This window comes from Setaria viridis, chromosome 1 (genome assembly GCF_005286985.2).
Source record: "Setaria viridis chromosome 1, Setaria_viridis_v4.0, whole genome shotgun sequence".
In the NCBI taxonomy this organism is placed as follows: Eukaryota; Viridiplantae; Streptophyta; class Magnoliopsida; order Poales; family Poaceae; genus Setaria; species Setaria viridis.
In genome coordinates, this window is record NC_048263.2 from 34,074,109 (window position 1) to 34,092,795 (window position 18,687).

Sequence of the window (18,687 nt, forward strand, 5' to 3'; positions counted from 1 at the left end):
ATTCCGACTAGTTGTCGACGGTGCGAATTCTTTCCCGACTAGTTTTCTAGTCGAGACGAGTAGTCGAAATAGTCGCCGGCGAGTCGCCTATTGAAGTAGTCGTCGGCGAGCGTCCCGACATAGTCGGAGTAGTTGTCTTTGACTAGTAACTAGTCGAGACAATTAGTCGAAGTTGTCGCCAGATAGTTGTGTCCGAGTTGTCAACTGACTCTAGTCCGGATTGGACTTCGAGTAAGGATTGCTTGATGGACCGCAGTTGCATTGCGGAGTCCGAACGGAACACGACTTGGAGTTGTAGTCGGTCTGCGCGATGACTTGATTGCCAGCTCACATGGACTAATCCGAGCTGTGGTCGAGTCTGAGTTGTAGTCGAACTCGGTGTTTGAACAGATCGAAATTGTTGATTTTCTCGACAAGATCTTCTCGTTCTTGTCAAAGAGAGTTTTCATCGAGATGCTTCTTCTCTTAGTTGTTGATGATGCAGCATTGGAAGGATCAAGCACCGTCAGCAATGAAAAACCAGGAGCCGAAGACGAAGATTGTGTCCGCTTCGAAAAGCGAACACCAGCTTGATGATGACTGGTGCCATCGATCTTGCGCGGAGAAACTCAGCGACTTCCCCTACTTGGCGCGCTAGCTGTCGGTGTTTTAGACCGGCAACCCGCCTAAGGAGTACCCAAGGTGGTCTTTTGTGTGGTGGGTGTCGTCGAGAATCAAGGAGTCGATGGTAACGCAAGGAACACGATTTAGACAGGTTCGGGCTGCTAGATCGCGTAATACCCTACGTCCTGTGTGTTGGTTGTATTGAACTTGTGTCGAGTTGGACTTGTTGCGTTGTGAGCTTAGGTGAGCTTCTGATCTAGGTACTCCTACCCTCCTTTATATACTCCAGGGGGTAGGAGAACTAGTCAGATTACAAGGAGGAATCCTAGTAGGAGTACTCGGTATGAGTCCTAGTCGGATTATAGGGGAATCATAGTAGGAGTCCGACTTCTTCCTTCCTTTCAGGTAAACTGGGGATCTATCCTTGTCAGTTAGGGGCTTACGTACGCAGATGAAGGGCCGAGGGTGCGGTGGCGGGGGCGAAGGCCGGAGCGCGGAGTCCGCGATGAGGGCAGAGGCGGTCAGGCCGGGGGCGGCTGGCGCACGGCGAGGACGGGGGGCGGCCGACTGGGGCGGAGTGGCGGTTGGTGTCAGGGAGTCTGGAATGCTGTGGGGGCAGAGTGCACCGCGGTTCTGGGGGAGCTTCGGGTGCGGTCGGACGTCAAGAATGTCGAGGAGGAGACGAGGCTGCGGTCAGTAAGGAAGGGGGGCTTTTGGCCGGGGCGGCGGATGGTGCTGACTTTGAGGAAGAGCGCTCCGTGTAGCAGGGTGGAGTGCGCCGCGATGCTGTGGAGCGCCGGGCGTGACCGAACGTCGAGGAGGAGCCAGGGCGGTGGGTGACGGTGGACGACGACGGTGGGGGCGGTGGAGTGGCGGTGGGATCGGGAGAGTAACGACTACGCGGCTAAGTGTTGGAGAAGAAGAGGGGTGGAGTTTTTGTAGGTTAGGCTAGATTAGTACCGAGCGGAGGCCTTGCTCGGTACAAAATGACTTTTAGTACCGGGCAACGCAACTACCCGGTACTAAATTGATGCATTTAGTACCAGGCAAGACCACTGCTCGGTACTAATATGGCCAAAAAGGTGGGAGGCAAAACTGGGGGGAATTTAGTACCGGGCAAGGCCTCCGCCTGGTACTAATCTTCCCCCAACGTTTCATTTCCTGCTAATATTTTCTTTTGTTATTTCTAAAATTGCTGCTATATTTATTTTCTATTTAATAAATGGAGTAACTTAGGAAACAAAATTGAAAAAACTTTCATACCTTATTGTTGACTATCTCTATACCATACAACAATTTATTATATAGTGAAAATAGAAAATTTTGATTACTAATAGGATATGAAATGTTTCCATACTGCTATTAATCCAAGAAAAAGGAAAAAACTACTATTTTGAACATGCAAAAATATTAAGAAATAATAGCTATAATAAATTTAACAATTATACCATCAGTATACGATGTACTTGTGTAATTGTCTCTAATTTAATGTTTGAAGACTTTTGATGATCCAAAATAGTGCAAATATTTAATATTTTGACCATGCAAAAATAATTTATGAATTTGTTTTTGTTTTATTTGATTAAAATTGTACAAATAGTATCGTTAATCGAGAGAAATACCACATAATTGTTCGAATTGTACAAAATACATTACATAGTTCATCACATGACCACATAATACCACATAATATTAAAGTTCTAAACCTACTCATATATCCAATCTTGTTGAGGTTCACTATTGTTATCCCATAACAATCTTTCATTACGCCTCCTCCAGCAACCCATTGGCAGCAAAATCGAGGGACCTTCAGAGGCCCATAATCAAGTTCCCATATCTCCTCCATGACACCATAGCAGCTATCTTTATTCCCATTATTGTCTATTGCAACTATACAAACATCACTATTTTGGTTGGTACTCTTTTGATCTTGGGCTGAGGGATATTGGTATCCCATGGGTCCCTGCCGACCAGGATACTGGCCGGACCTGACAAGTGGGTCCACCCGACCAGGGCGTACGGGTCGAGGACATGAAGATACTTGGAGTACACGTCAAGGCAATAGGACAATTCAAATAAGCCCAGATATCGTGAAATGTGTATCCTAGTCCGACTCAGATTACCTTCCATGTAACTACCAATTAGATTAGATTCAAACCGACTTGTAACCCTAGGTCGTCAACCTATATAAGGCAGCCAAGGGCACCTCCCGAGGGCAACCTAACACACCTCATCTCATACCAGCAATACAATCCACGCATACACGACGTAGGGTATTATTCTCTAGAGGTCCAAACTTGTCTAAAACCCTTGTGTCCCTTGAGTTCTCGCGATCACCTTCGAGTTCTTGGTTTTGCAATCGCCCTCACCTAAAAATCAACCACTTGGGTAACCCCGTGGTGGACTGCCGGGCTTATAAATACGACAATTGGCACGCTAGGTACGGATGATTGTGAGATCCTCCCCAGCGAGCTCGATGGCATCCCGTTCCGACGTTGTTTACTCCGAGAGCATGAAGGACTACATCGTCAACCCGATCTAGATTCGCTTTGGGACCATGCTGACGGATTATGATCCAACTGCTTCTTTCTTCGATTCAGGGTCCAGCGCTAGCTCGGCTTTCGTCGGATCTGCTGCGGCGGGACAAGTTCTCCACCCAAGGATCATCACGCCGCTTGCCCAGCAAGTCGGGAATCTCTCTCTCTCTCTCTCTCTCTCTCTCTCGCCCTTCCCGAGAGGGTTCTAGATCTACTCGCTGTCGGTCGCCCACCCATAGCCTCCGACTTGATCGCAGGGCTAGATCACATCAGTAGTACTATTGTTGAGTTCATAGATCTGTCTGAGGCGGCGCTACATTCAACAAGGTCGGCGTAGGGTCCGTCCCGTATCCCCTTTGGATTGTGGAACTCAGCTGTCGTGTACTCCACCAAACTCAACCAGGCTTTCTAGATCCAATCTGGAGACCTACCCAAACCTACCTAGTTTCTGGACTCTGGTGAATTCCAGGTGCCCCGTACCATCCTGACGCCAAATCCCCATGGAAGCAACGACAAGAGCAACTTCCCCACGCCAATTCGCGAAGCCTTCGTGGTCTCCACTGATGAACCACCCTAGGATGGCGAAACTTCTTCTCAGGTTGGAGGCTGTAATGCTAGGAACCAGGACCGCACGACACGATGCCAACAGGAGCAAGCCAACACCCAGCAACAACCCGTTGTCAACGTGGAGGCAGTAGGCGACCAGCGTCAACCACCGCGCAACGATCATGATAACGCGAACCACGGCGACGCCCTGGACAGATGCAGGCGCCTTGCACGCTCCCACAATTTACTAGCCGACCTCAAGGAGGCTGGCCACAACATCTTCACTACACCGTAGGCCAACCTAGAGGCTGTGTACGCCGACCTGGAAAATCTCCTAGACTCACACCCAGTTCAGTGGATTCGGGCACGACTCTAATTCACTAATGCCTAGATCAAGGAGTAGGCCAACAGCCGACCCGCACACTCTCAGTCCATAGCCACCCGGCACTCCCAGAGCCAATCCGGGAATAGCAGATCTAACCACCGCCGAGGCAACCGCGCGGGAGGCCGGATGAAGCCAGTCCTCAAAGAAGAGGTGGAGCAGAACGCTAGCCCACCCGCCAATGACAACGCCAACAACGACTGTCAGTGCGACAACAACGACAACCGCTGCCGCGGTAGGAGAGGCGATGTTGAGGACCGTGGCCGACCAGGTCGGCAACGTGATCTCCATGATGAGCTGCACGACCTCCTCAACCGCCGCGATCTCAACAATCACCACAAAGAGCATGACGAGAATGAGCTCCGCTGCCGTGCCTAGTACGACCGCGACTACGGCGCTCCTGGACTCAACCACGATGCTAAACGCCGGTATCACCATCATTAGGAGGATGAGATGCGTCGCCGCGCCGACTACGACCGCGTGTACGGTGCCCCTAAAGACACTTACAACCTGCCCATGTGTGATAACGGCAGACGCCCTAGTGCTCCACCCGTCGAGTACTACCTCAACGACAACGACACCATGGTGATCGATGGCTTCGCTGCCTTCACTCCACGCCTCAAGGCTGTGGACTGGCCGACCATATTCAAGCCGGTCATCAATGAAAAGTATGATGGTCGCTCTGACCCCACCATCTGGCTCAAGACGTATAGCACCGCGGTGAAAGCCGCCAATGGCACCTACGACCAGATGGCCACCTTCTTCCCGGTGGTGATGGGTCCCGCTCCACTCCTGTGGCTGGAGAATCTCCCTCCGAACAGCATTGATAGCTGGGGTCATCTCACTAGAGCTTTCACTCAGAATTACCAGGCTACCTATAATAGACCTGGCAACATGGAGAAACTTGGCCAAGTCCGCCATAGGTCGGGAGTGACGGGTCAACATCTTCGTGGGCCGCCCCAATGCTTTTTGTAGCAACTGCAAGCAGAAGCTACGTGAGCGAGAGGTGCACTTTGTCTCCATACAACCAGTCCAGTATCCACATTGGTCAGAGCAACCCATAACCTTCTCCAGGCAAGATCATTGGGTCCACATCCCAGATCCCGGGTCCTACCCGTTGGTGGTCTACCCGACCATAGACTGGGCCCTACTTCCCAAAGTGCTGATCAATGGTGGTAGCGGCCTTAAAATTATCTTCACAGAGAACTTGAAGCGCATGGACTTCGACTTCAAGCGGCTCCAGCCCTGTGAAGAACCCTTCTAGGGCATCGTCCCTGGCAGAGGGTCCTACCCGATTGGCCAAGTTGTTTTGCCTGTCACCTTTGGCGCACATGCCAACTACCGCACGGAGTACGTCACATTTGAGGTGGTGAACTTCAAGACTTCCTACCATGTATTCCTTGGTAGGCCCATGCTGGCGAGGTTTATGGCAATCCCGCACCACACCTACCTCGTCCTCAAGATGCCAGTTCCAAACAGAGTCCTCTCCATCTATGGTGTCATTGAGACATCGTACAATTGCGACGCCAAGGCACTTCAGCTCGCGGAAGCTATGGAGTACTCAGCCAAGGCCACCGCTATGGTGTCCGAGGCCTAGAAGATAGACAAGAACCAGCTCACAATCCCTGAGATGGAGCCGATGCCCACGATGCTGCAGCCTGACCCTAAGGTCAAGAAGATCTGCCTCGGCCTTTAAGACCCGACCAAAACGACCCTCATAGGGGCCTACCTCTCCGAGAAATAGGAACTCGCGCTCACCAGTTTCCTCCATGAAAACTCGGATATATTCATGTGGAAGCCATCCGATATGCCTGGTGTCCCCAGGGAGCTGGCTGAGCATTCGTTAGACTTATGCAAGACTGCACGATTGATCAAGCAGAAACTCCGCCGCTTCGCCTAAGATCGCAAGGAGTCCATTAGGGTAGAACTAAACAAGCTCTTAGCCACTAGATTCATCCATGAATCTAAGCATCCTGATTGGTTAGTAAACCCAGTTCTTGTAAGAAAGAAAATCAATGAATGGAGAATGTGCATTGATTACACTGACTTGAACAAGCTCTACCCCAAAGACCCCTTCCCCAAGTCGTAGACTCTTCGGCTGGGAGCATCCTGCTCTGCTTCCTTGACTGCTACTCGGGCTATCACCAGATCGCCCTTGATCCTGCCAACCAAGATAAGACGGTGCTCATAACGCCCTTCGGCATATACTGCTACAACACCATGACCTTCAAGTTAAAAAACGCTGGTGCCACCTACCAGAAGGCAATCTAGGGTTGCCTCGCAACACAACTGCATAGGAATGTTGAGGCCTACGTCGACGATGTGGTGGTCAAGACAAAGGACGATGAAAGCTACATAGCCAACCTCGCTGAGATTTTCAACAGCCTCCGAACTTACCGCTGGAAACTCAACCCCGACAAGTGTGTCTTCGGTGTCCCTTCTGGAAAGTTCATGGGCTTCATGGTCAGCTAGCGTGGCATCGAAGCCAACCCCGTCAAGGTGGATGCGAATAGAAACATGGTGAAACAATCTAACAAGAATGACATCATGAAGCTTACTAGCATGGTGGCGGCCCTTAGCTACTTCATCAACAAACTTGGAGAAAAATGTCTCCCCTTCTTCAAGCTCCTCAAAAAGGGTGACACGTTCGAGTGGGACGACAAGGCCAGCAAGGCACACGAAGAGCTCAAGGCTTTCCTCACTACTCCTCCCATCACGATGGCCCCGGCCGACCAAGAAACGCTGTACGTCTGCATCTCTACAATAATGCATGTTGTCAGCACTGTGCTAGTTGTGGAGAGCCAAGAGCCCGACCATACACACATGGTGCAGCGACTGGTGTACTACGTCAGCGGGGTCCTCAGGGACTATAAGATCCGCTACTCATAGGATCAGAAATTGCTCTACGCATTTCTGATTTCATCAAGAAAGTTGCGCCACTACTTCCAGACGCACAAGATCCGGGTGGTGTCATCATACCCCATCGGTGAAATCTTCCACAACAGGGATGTCAACGGCTAAGTTATCAAGTGGTCTATGGAGCTCGGCGAGTTCGACCTCAATTTCTGCCCACGTCATGTGATCAAGTCGCAGATCCTAGCCGACTTCGTGGCTGAGTGGACGGAGATCCAAAAGCTACCCTCCCTAGAGAGGCCTGAACACTGGACTATGTACTTTGATGGTGCCCTGAACCTCAAAGGAGTCGGTGTAGGGGTCCTCTTTATATCCCCCAAAGGCGAGCAACTCAAGTACGTGCTCCAGATCCACTACAAGGCTACTAACAACGGCGCCGAGTTTGAAGCTCTCATCCACAGCCTTCGCATCGCCATCTTCCTCGGAATCGAATGCATCCTTGCGTATGGCAACTCCAAGGTTGTCATCGAGCAAGTCAACAAGAACTGGGACTGCACCAAGGAATCCATGGATGCTTACTGCACGAAAATCCGCAAACTTGAGGCCCATTTCGATGGCCTTGAGTTCCACCATATCCCTAGGAACCATAACGTCGCTGCCGATGTCCTGTCTAAGCTTGGCTCCAAGCGTGCGTAGGTTTCGGCTGGCGTATTCATACAAGACCTCCGAAAACCTTCTATCAAAACCCTAGACCTAGACCAGGTCAACGATGCTGGCGCTCAGGCTCCGGCCTACCCAAAATCCACTGACGTCATGATAATTGATGCAGAAGAAGATTGGTGCGCCCTATTCATAGCCTTGATCAGTGATCAGATGGCTCCAATGGACAAAATAGAACATGAAAAATTAGCTCGATGTAGCGCAAACTATGTCGTTATCGGCAAGGAGCTCTACAGGAAAGCTGTATCTATAGGCATTCTGATAAAGTGCATTCTATGCAGCGAAGGCCTCAAACTCCTGCATGAAATCCACTCGGGAACATGTGGCAAGCACGCCGCCTCGGGCACTTTGGTCAGCAAAGCCTTCCATTCTAGTTTCTATTGGCCAACAATGGTACCCGATGCAGAGTTGCTCGTCCAAAGGTGCAAAGGGTGTCAATTCTTCTCCATGCAGCAGCATCTGCCGGCTCAGGCCTTGCGCACCATCCCACCATCCTGGCCCTTTGCATATTGGGGACTGGACATGGTCGGACCCTTCAAGACCGCTCCAGGCGGCTACACGCACATCTTCGTGGCAGTTGACAAATTCACCAATTCGATTGAGGTCGAGGCTATCACCAGCATTGAGCCGGCTAAAGCCACTCAATTCGTGGAGGAAGTTACACACCGTTTTGGAGTGCCGAACAGGATCATCACCGACGTTGGCAAGCAATTCACAGGCTCCGAGTTTTGGTACCAAGACAACCTCATCGATGTGTACTACTCCTTAGTAGCGTGCCCACGCTGCAATGGTCAAGCTGAACGCGCGAACGGGATAGTCCTCCAGTCCCTCAAGTCATGCATCTTCGACGATGCATCCAAGTATGCCACCAAGTGGCTACACGAGCTACCCCATGTCGTCTAGGGCCTACGAACACAAAAGAGCTGGGCTATCGAGTACACCCCTTTCTTTATGGTGTACGACTCAGAGGATGTCCTACCATCTAACATGGCTTTTGTCTCCCCATGCATCCAGTACTACGAGAAAGGTGAGGCAGAAATAAGTCGGTAGGTCGACATCGACAGCCTTGAAGAGCATCACATGACGGCCCTCATCTAGCACGCACGCCACAAGCAGTAGATACGGCGCTACCCCAATCGTAATGTCAGGGAATGTTTCTTCAACGTTGGTGATTTGGTGCTTCACCGGATCTAGTCTACCAAGGATGTGCACAAGATGTCCGTCCCCTGGGAGGGCCCCTTCATCATCAAAGAAGTCATCCAGCCAGGAACTTATCGACTCCAATGGGCGGACAGTTCAAGCGTCCCCAATCCATGGAACATCGAGCACCTACAACGCTTCTACCCTTAGGATTCACAAGCTATGTATTCTACTTTTCCCTTTTCATTGAATTAGTACAACCTCTGTGGTTCTTAGCGTACCTACTGCCTTACTATTCCTTTTACTCGAGCTGTTCCTGACACTCGGGGTCTATCCGACCTGTTTAACAGCCCGCTCATTCTCAAGCTCGGGGGCTACCCCTAGGCGCTAACCTCCGGGTCCTGCATCTTTCTCCTTCCCCTCTCGAGGCAATACGACTAACTCGTGTGGTCGGTGTCCCAGCTCACGAAACCTAGACAACCTTGCGTTCACCCCCCCTACAAGCTCGAGATCCAGTCTCAGCAGGACGCTGGTCACGCAAGGCTAGGCGCTTAGCGACTATAGGCCTCAGCTACATGCTGTCCTGTTGTATATACCAAGGGAGGCATGGAGACTCTTTTTTCTCCGCATACGGTTAAGTTAATTACATAACTTGTCTTTTAAGACAATTTAATACACTGCAGAGGTACTGGTTCACCAGATCAGGAATCAAGTCCATGTTGAAGTCGGCTGCGGCCCCTATCGTAGCGCGCTCCAAGGGCAGCCACGGAAAGTATGACACCAACAGAGCGAAGGCGTTCGTGACGCATTCCATCGCAGTTTCCTTCAACAGTGTCTTGAGTTGACCTAGTGCAGCCTTGAGATGGTCCAGTAGTGGTGTTGGCGCGGTTGGGTCGGCATCCGTTTGGACCATGTCCATCACATAGCCGGCCCTTCCACAGATCCTCTAGCTCCACTTGCAGCCCTGCAATCACACGTTGGTCATTTTAAAGATTACTTAGAGCAGCCTCTAAGTAGCGCTCGGTTTCTTTGCGTGTGTTGGCTTCATAGGCTAGCTTCTGCAATATTGCATACTCACGCTTGACCACTGTGTCATGCTCTTGCTGAAGGGGCGCATTGGAGTCCTCACACTCCTTGAGGTACCGCTGGAGCCTGCTCCCTCATCGTGGCATCTGCTTACCCAAACAGGTCTACATCAATATCAAGATTATAAGGAAAAAGCTGAGTAAACAAGTCGGCATAGCCTACCTCTCATGTGCGAAGTCAGAACATCCTTCTCCAGGTCCTTCAGTAGGAGCTGGTCAGCGGCATCTTCCTTAGCTCTCTTGAGCTCAGCCTCAAGGTGCTCCACCTTCAGGTGATAGTGCTCGGCCCGCCGGGTCCCTTTCACCCTCTTCTGCACTTGTGCAGCCAAACCCTGTTTACATTTCAACATTTTGAGTTCTACAAGGAAACTGGAATTCAAATACAAGTCGGCAGATGCACTTACAAACACCAGCTCGCCAACATCCAGGAATGCTTTCCACATCTTGAGAAGGTCTTCCTTATCCTGCGCCGCATCCTCAGGTAAGTCCATGTCAGAGAAGTCATTGACGTCAGACTGATCTTCATGCAGTACACCAAGATTAGCATCCTCGGCGGACGTCTCTGGTGGCATGTCATCCTTGGCAGCTCATTTTATTGAGGCTCAGCTCTAGCCCCCTCATCAGCCGCCTTCTCGACCTTGGGGTCGACCATGGCAACGTCTGTAGCCCTGGAGCCGGCTCCATCGCGTCGCGGCGCTAAGGTCAGCACGACCTCTCCGGTGTGAGCCCCTTTATCAGCTCCGACTTCCAGAGGCGGTGATTGTTCCACAGTGCACCTGCTTGCTGCCTCGATCTGGGCCAAAGCAACTAGTCAGCTACGCTCTAACGTCATTGGCCAGCACGACAGTCCTGCATCACCAAGTTCAACAAGCAATTCAAACAACTGGTTGGCAAACATAACTGCAACACAGACAGCATAAGCAGACGACACTTAAAGGGTGCTCTTCTTCTTCACTCGGTACTTGGGGTGCAATGGTGGCAGTGGTGCCAATGTATCTTTGCTGGACCCGCCGCGGATCTTCGTTTTCAGCGCCTCCTTGACACACGCCGCGTCGGCCACGGTGGTCTCCTGAAGCTCACTTTTTCTTCTTCGTGACCGGGCTTGGCGTGTCGGACTCCTCGTCCGCGTCGCTAGCCGACTTAGTGGTGCAGGCTGTGCTCGGGGCGGTCTTCTCCTTCCCCTTCCCCTTCTTGCCGGCCATCTTCCTCTTCATGAAGCTCGGTCACTGCGACTTGGTGGTAGGCTCCTTGTGCACGACTTGCCATGTTCGACGCCCAACCAGCTCAGAGCCTTGAGCCTGACCGACCTCTTTTGTCATACCCTCGTCCAACCCAATGAAAGAGTCAGACTCCCACTAAAGGTCGGCGGGCGGCATGTTGGGCTCGTCGGTCGGGCGAATCTTGGGACACTGCTGCTCGACCCCTCTAGGAAGTGGCACTGGGGAAAAGAATATAAATTCATCATCCTGGACAATTAACAAAGCATAAGTCAGAAACAACTCAACATCAAAATAGTATGCATAACCAATATCAGTACAGGTCATACCAAGTTGGGTGGCGGATGCTTCAACGAATATGCCTTAGGGCAGTTCCTGTTCTTGATCATGCCCCCGAAGAACTCGAACACCCGTTTCACGATCTCCTCTATGGGCACCTTGCACGGGACCTCCCGGGTCAGGTCCACTGGCCCCGAGTATTCATACGCCGGGTATACTCGGTGCTTGATTGGTTGCGTCAACCTTTTACTGAAGTTGATACTGATGGCCCCGGCTGTCAGTCCCCGTGATTTTAGGTCGGCGATCTTCACCAGCAGCTCATTCATTTGGACTCTCTCCTCTGAGGTTGGTTGATTTGACCACTCGGGCATAACCACTGGCCCGTACCCTATACGCGGTGGCAGCTCGGGCTGCTGATTGGCAACGGTGAACCACTCCTTATGCCAACCCTTGTTGGAGTCCTTCAACTACAGATCAAAATATTCCTGCACCTTCTTCGACCGCAGAGAAAATCCACTACCCCCGATGACTCGCTGCTGTTTCCCATTGGTGGCCACAATCTTCAATTGGCACAGATAATGCCACAGAGTGAAGTGCGGCGGGATTCCAAGATACGCCTCGCACAGTTGGATGAACACCGCAATGTCTAAAATTGAGTTGGGATTGAGATGTACCAGCTCGATCTTATAGTAGTGCACGGTATCCCGAATCCACGCTCTAAGAATGGCGCAAAGACCACCGTCTTTGTCATTTCCACCGATGGGAAGTCTTGGCCGACGGTCAGCTTCCAATCGAGAAGTGCCTGCGGCCTGAGGAGGCCCCAGTTGATGAGGGCCTGGATGCGCTCTTGGGTCATCACGAACTTCATCCAGATGGTGGATGGCTCCGGGATGTCTGCCTACGCCATTTCTTCAAGCTCTAAACCTTGAGATTTGGCTGTAATGGACGCTAGGATTTTGGTGCGCATACGGAGGCACGACAGCTTGGGCGGCGGAATGCGCGCGAGCTGCTTTAGGGCTTGCATCGGCGCGGCCTAGCGTTCGCAAGGGCGGTGATGAGGAGCTCAGTGGACTGTGGCGGCAGTGCTGTGAGTGTTACGGATGGAAATGAAATGGCAATGTGACCCCTTGCGCTTTTGAGAGGCGTAACGACGTTACTTACGGATGGAATTTGCGGGACTTCCATTATCTGTGGGTTTTGCATTAGGACGGCATGCACGGGATGGAATCTGCGGGTTATCCATTATGATTTTAACGACCTGCCTCCACGGCTCCGCCAGTCCTCATCCTCAGGGACTAGGCGCCTAATTCTAGTTGGCGTGCCTTCGTGGCCCCGCCAGTCCTCGTCCTCGGGGGCTGGGTGCCTAATTCTGGTCGGCGTGCCTTCGTGGTTTCGTCAGTCCTCGTCCTCGGGGTCTGGGCGCCTAATTTTGGTCGGCGTGCCTTCGTGGTTTCGTCAGTCCTCGTCCTCGGAGGCTGGGTGCCTAATTCTAGTTGGCGTGCCTCCGCGGCTCTGCCAGTCCTTGTCCTTGGGGGCTGGGTGCCTAATTCTAGTCGGCGTGCCTCCACGGCCCTGCCAGTCCTCGTCCTTTGGGGCTGGGCGCCTAATCCTAGCCGGTGTGCCTCCATGGTCGCGCATGTCCTCGTCCTCAGGGGTTGGGTGCCTAATTCTGGTTGGCGTGCTCTGTGGTCTCACCAGTCCTCGTCCTTGGGGGCTGGGCGCCTAATTCTGGTCGGCGTGCCTCCGTGGCTCCTCCAGTCCTTGTCCTCGGGGGCTGGGTGCCTAATTCTGTTCGGCGTGCCTTCGCGGCTCCGCCAGTCCTCGTCCTCAGGGGCTGGGCGCCTAATTCTGTTTGGCGTGCCTCCACGATCCCGCCAGTCCTCGTCATTAGGGGATGGGCACCTAATCCTGGTCGGTGTGCCTCCGTGGTCCCGCCAGTCCTCATCCTCGGGGGTTGGGTGCCTAATTCTGGTCGGCGTGCCTCCGTGGTCTTGCAAGTCCTCATCCTCGGGGGTTGGGCGTCTATTTCTAGTCGGCGTGCCTCCGTGGCTCCGCCAGTCCTCGTCCTCGGGGGCTAGGCACCTATTTCTAGTCGGCGTGCCTCCGCAGCTCCGCCAGTCCTTGTACTCAGGGATTGAACACCCTATTTCAAGTCGGTGTGCCTCCGTGGCCCTATCAGTCCCTACATTCGGATGTAGGTGCATATATATATTCGGCTACAATAATATTTCATGGAACGATCACTGGCATTATGTATTACAAATGCCTGTGGCAAATCTACGATAGCTGATATCCCAGGATACCGGCAAAGAAAGTACAACAAAAACAAAAGTTACACAGAACACCTCCTTCCCAACGGTGTGCTCGAGAAGGTGGCAGGGTTCACGATATAGCCTCTTCATGAGGATTCTTCTAGCATCGTCACCTCATGACTTCATCAAAGAGACTACGAAGGGAAGGAGCATCCTAGTTTACCTCACGAGAATTCTTCTGGCATCAAGCTTCCGGGCAGGTGCTACTCCTATCAAAGACTACAAGCTTCCAGCCTACAAGTGCTATTTTTTGGGCCATGGTTCTTGTAATGAACGGTGGTCTATTTATAGCAGGATGGTTAGTATACCACCAAGGTGCTACAGTGGACTTGTGAGGGTTCACGACAAGACTCTCCCATACTGATATGGCTCCACAGTGTTCACGTGATGCCTGGCCTGGCTTCCGTAAGGGCCGGTAGTAATCTTGCAGTCGCTCAGGCGGTGCAGTGTTTGTGGACAGACATCTTTGTCGTGTCTCTATCGTTGCACCAATCCTTATCTTCAAAGATTTGGGCATGTTCTTTTGGTTGGCGGGCTTCCATGGCTGCGCCTATCCTTGTGCTCGGGCACTAGGATCCACTTCAAGAATTACCTTTTTTTCTCTTTGACCATTGGACCGATTATACTAATCGCTTCAATGCTCGGGGGCTATTCCTACGGTTTGCATCTTGCGACGCCCTCCGTAACGTTTGTTTCGACCTGTTGGATGCTAGCATCCATCAACTCGGCACTCAACTTCGCTCTGCGCGTTGGCTCTGCGTTCGCTCGGATTTTCCTCTTTTTTGAGCACTGCGCAGCCTCTCCGTCACCATGATGCCATCACAGCTTCATCCGATTTCATTCTGAAGCTTCACTGTGATGACCTCAAGTTTTGGTTCACCTACACATCGCTTGGGGGTTTGAGGGATATGGGTACCCCATGGTCCCTACCAACCAGGATACTAGCCGGACCTGACAAGTGGGCTCACTCGACCAGGGCGTGCGGGCCGAGGACATGAAGATACTTGGAGTACACATCAAGGCAGCATGACAGTTCAAATCAGCTCGGATATCATGGAACGTGTATTGTAGTCAAACTTAGATTACCTTCCATGTAACTACCAAGTAGATTAGATTCAAACCGACTTGTAACCCTAGGTCATCAACCTATATAAGGCAGCCAAGGGCACCTCCTGAGGGCAACCTAACACACCTCATCTCATACCAGCAATACAATCCACGCATACAGGACATAGAGTATTATTCTCCGGAGGCCCGAACCTTTCTAAAACCCTTGTGTCCCTTGAGTTCTCGCGATCACCTTCGAGTTCTTGATTTCGCAATCACCCTCACCTAAAAATCAACCACTTGGGTAACCCCCTGGTGGACTGCCGGGCTTATAAATCCGATAGGCTCTCGTATAAAATGTATACCCATTTATCTCGTACCCTTGGTATTGCAATATCGAGACAGATGGTCCCATAGGCAAACATTGAAGTTGTTCATCAATCATCTCATTACCCATGAGTTTTCATTGGATCCATGTTGCGAAAGTATCTATGTGATGCTGTGTAATCCGGGCCTCAGACTTCCCCGGGTTTTTGGACCGTACAATATCCTTGTGCTCCTCCATATATGGAACCACCGAGGATGAATTCTGCAGCATTGTGAAGTTTGCTTTGTTGATTTCAGTCTCATGTATGTTCATATTAGTTTTCTTCACGTGGCCCTCATGGCGTGATACGTGGACCCCTATCAGACTAAGTTCATCAATAAAGTCAACACAAAACTCAATGACCTCCTCTGTTCCATATCCTTTGGTGATGCTACCTTCTGGACGGACATGATTGCGAACGTACTTCTTTAGGACCGACATGAACCTCTCGAAAGGCCACATATTGTGCAGGTATACTGGACCCAGAATGGTTATCTCTTTAACAAGGTGAACCAAGAGATGAGTCATAATATTAAAGAAGGAAGGTGGAAAGACCATCTCAAAGCTCACAAGACATTGGATCACGTCATTCTGTAGCTTTATTAGATTGTTTGGATCGACTGCCTTCTGTGAATGCTCTGAGAATAAAAGTCTCCGGTTTGTCCTCATCCCATATAGGTACACCTTATTCCTTCCAGAGCAGTAAAAGTTCATCAACCAACGGTCTTAGGTACACGTCAATGTCGTTGCTAGGTTGTTTTGGGCCTTGGATAAGGACTGGGATCATGCTGAATTTCCGCTTCATGCACAACCAAGAAGGAAGGTTGAAGATACAAAAGGTCACATGTCATGTACTATGAGCACTACCGAACTCACCAAATGGATTCATTCCATTAGTGCTTAAACCAAACCTTATATTCCTTGTGTCCTTCTCAAAGTCTGGAAATTCTCTGTCAACATTTCTCCACTGGGAACCATCTGCGGGGTGTCTCAGCTTCTCATCTTGCTTACATTCTTCTTTGTGCCATTGCATCAACTTAGCGTGCGCCTTGTTTCTTAACAAATGCTTCAAACATGGTATTACAGGGAAATACCACACCAACTTTGCTGGAACTCTCTTCTTGATAGGCTGCCCCTCAACCTCACCAGGGTCATCTCACCTGATCTTATACCGCAATGCCTCGCAAACAGAACAAGCATCCAATTTCTCATATTCGTCGCCGCGATAAAGGATACAATCATAGGACATGCGTGTATCTTCTGTACATCCAATCCTAGAGGGCAAACAACCTTTTTTGCTTCATATGTGGTTGAGGGCAGTTTGTTACCCTCGGGAAACATGTTCTTTATGATTCTCAATAGCTTCGCAAATCCCTTATCGGTCACACCATTTGCTGCCTTCCACTGCATCAATTCCAATGTGCTACCCAACTTTTTGTGGCCCTGTTTGCAATCGGGGTACAACAACTTTTTTGATCCTCCAACATCTTCTCAAACTTCTTTGTCTCCTTCGTATTTTCGGAGTCTTTCTTTGCATCTAGCAACACCTGACCTAGTTCGTCAGCTGGTTCATCTTCTACAAAATCTTCTTCAGCCTCGCCCATTTCAAAATCTACAAAGGCACCACCTTCAGCCCAGTCAGTTGGAATGTTGTTATCATCATCATCTTCTTCTTCATCGTCTTCCATTACAACTCCTCTTTCACCATTCTTCTCCAAAGAATATAGTTATCCATGAAACCCCAACGAAATATGTGGCCGTGTAGAGTTTTTCTATTAGAGTAATCCTTGTTATTTTTGCACATTCACATGAAACCCTTCAGCGACTTGTTGACCTCTGCTGCTTCGAGAAAAGTCTTTAGACCATTATGAACGACATGGAGCACTGTTCCCGTACATCCATTGCCGGTCCATCAGCAAAAAGTTTTTAATTTACTTCTACATTTGTAAAGCAACAAATGTAAAAAAAACTTTCTGAAAAATATTGCTGACCTTTTATATATGGACCACTTTCGATGAGTAAATTAAATCCCTACAAATTTTGTGGGGAATTTCGGCAGCAAATCCCTTTGTCCCGAATCGTCGTTAGGTTAAGCTCAACTATGTTATTTATGTAAAGCAACAAAATTAGTTGATTATTTTTGTTTCAACATTGTACTTATGTTATTTATCTAATGCAAAGCAACAAAAGTAATTAACACAACACATATTTGTCAACATCCAATACGAATTTCTCAATATCAAACAGACTTTCATAAATAAAAATTCTACATTCTACATGCATGTATGCATGTATAAATTGAAAAACTCTCCATTCATCCTCACTCTAAAAAAGCATAAATTTCTCTAGCTACAAAGCATAAAACATAGAATACTAATCATGATAGGAGGGAGGATGAAGTTCCTAACTTTTAGAACAGTTGGAAGGGTGAAATCCCCCCAAATCGTGGGAAAAATGGGCAGCACCTCCCCTAGGTCGCCATGGGAGTGAAGAAGCCCGAGCTCTCGATCAAATGGTTGAGCTCGAGCTCAGGGAGGAAAAATGAGCTTATTTTATAGTTTGTACATTAGTACCGGTTGGTGGCTCCAGCCAGTACTAAATTGTGATATTTAGTACCGGCTGAAGCTAACAGCTGGTACACACGTACGTGAACACCATTTAGTACCGGTTGAAGCTACCAACCGGTACTAAATGGCTTCAAGGGGAATCTAGCCGTTGGCCACCCGGTCCCCATGCCGCCATTTAGTACCGGCTGAGGCTCCAAACTGGTACTACAGGGGCTCCGGTGGCACTATGCGTGACGACATCTGATACTAGCGCGTTGGACGAATGCTCAGTTTCTAGTAGCGTTGGTGACCATCGTCTTTGACCTACACAAGTGATTTTATCCGCATAAACAATTTTGCAGGTTCCGGATATGGGAACCCGTGGTACATGTGTTGATGCCCCATTTCTAAACGCCTTTTTATACTTAAACTGCATAATACTTCCAGAAGGTTAATTGTTTTACTATACTCGTGTAAGTAGTAGTACAGTTGCATGATTTGCGATACAAGGGTTTAGAGCAACCGTGTTATGTCGTTTTCAAGAGGGAGCCCTTAATTAAGAACGATGTGATTGAAGTGAACTAGATAGCCAGAAGAAGATCCAACCGGCCAAAAAGCCCAAGTGTACTTTCTTTGGCACTGTTTACTAACAAATTGAGTCGATCATGAGTCACTAAGCGAGCCCTAACTCCTGCCTTTAAGTTGGCAAGCTGTCCTCAAAACAAACTCCCAGAAGAGCATGGATCCAAGCGACGTCGAATCGCTATATAATAACGCGACGTGAGCTACTCATTTTGCTACATATCCAAGTTTCCCATTTCATGCAACAATAGCAGCACGGATCTCAAGTCTCAACCACTTTCATGGTGGGTATCGTCCCAGACGTGCCAAATTAAAGAATTTTCCACAAATTAATTAAGATTAAGAAAGCCGGAATACACAGGCCACAGTACACAAGTACTAGCAGCACCCAAGGGCAAACTGGCAACTCGGGGATCAAACAGATCTTCCCACCCGGCTTAAGCCACTCCTTCCTGCCTCTATATTTTTGGG

The 18,687-nt window shown here is 49.9% G+C and overlaps 2 protein-coding genes across 2 annotated transcripts; both read left to right on the forward strand.

Moving 5' to 3' along the window:
• Positions 1 to 6,585: 6,585 nt before the first annotated feature.
• LOC140221688 (uncharacterized) lies at positions 6,586 to 6,957 on the forward strand. The gene has a single exon (XM_072291422.1). The coding sequence runs from the start codon at positions 6,586 to 6,588 to the stop codon at positions 6,955 to 6,957; it is 372 nt and encodes a 123-aa protein (XP_072147523.1).
• Positions 6,958 to 8,163: 1,206 nt separating this feature from the next.
• Positions 8,164 to 8,544, forward strand: LOC117856091 (uncharacterized). The gene has a single exon (XM_034738527.1). It carries the CDS (start codon positions 8,164 to 8,166, stop codon positions 8,542 to 8,544), a length of 381 nt encoding a protein of 126 aa, XP_034594418.1.
• The last annotated feature ends 10,143 nt before the right edge of the window (positions 8,545 to 18,687 follow it).

Bases quoted from the DNA above. Each gene is read 5' to 3' on its own strand.
- LOC117856091 (XM_034738527.1), top strand. From the start codon at position 8,164: ATGGTCGGACCCTTCAAGACCGCTCCAGGCGGCTACACGCACATCTTC.
- LOC140221688 (XM_072291422.1), top strand. From the start codon at position 6,586: ATGGTGAAACAATCTAACAAGAATGACATCATGAAGCTTACTAGCATG.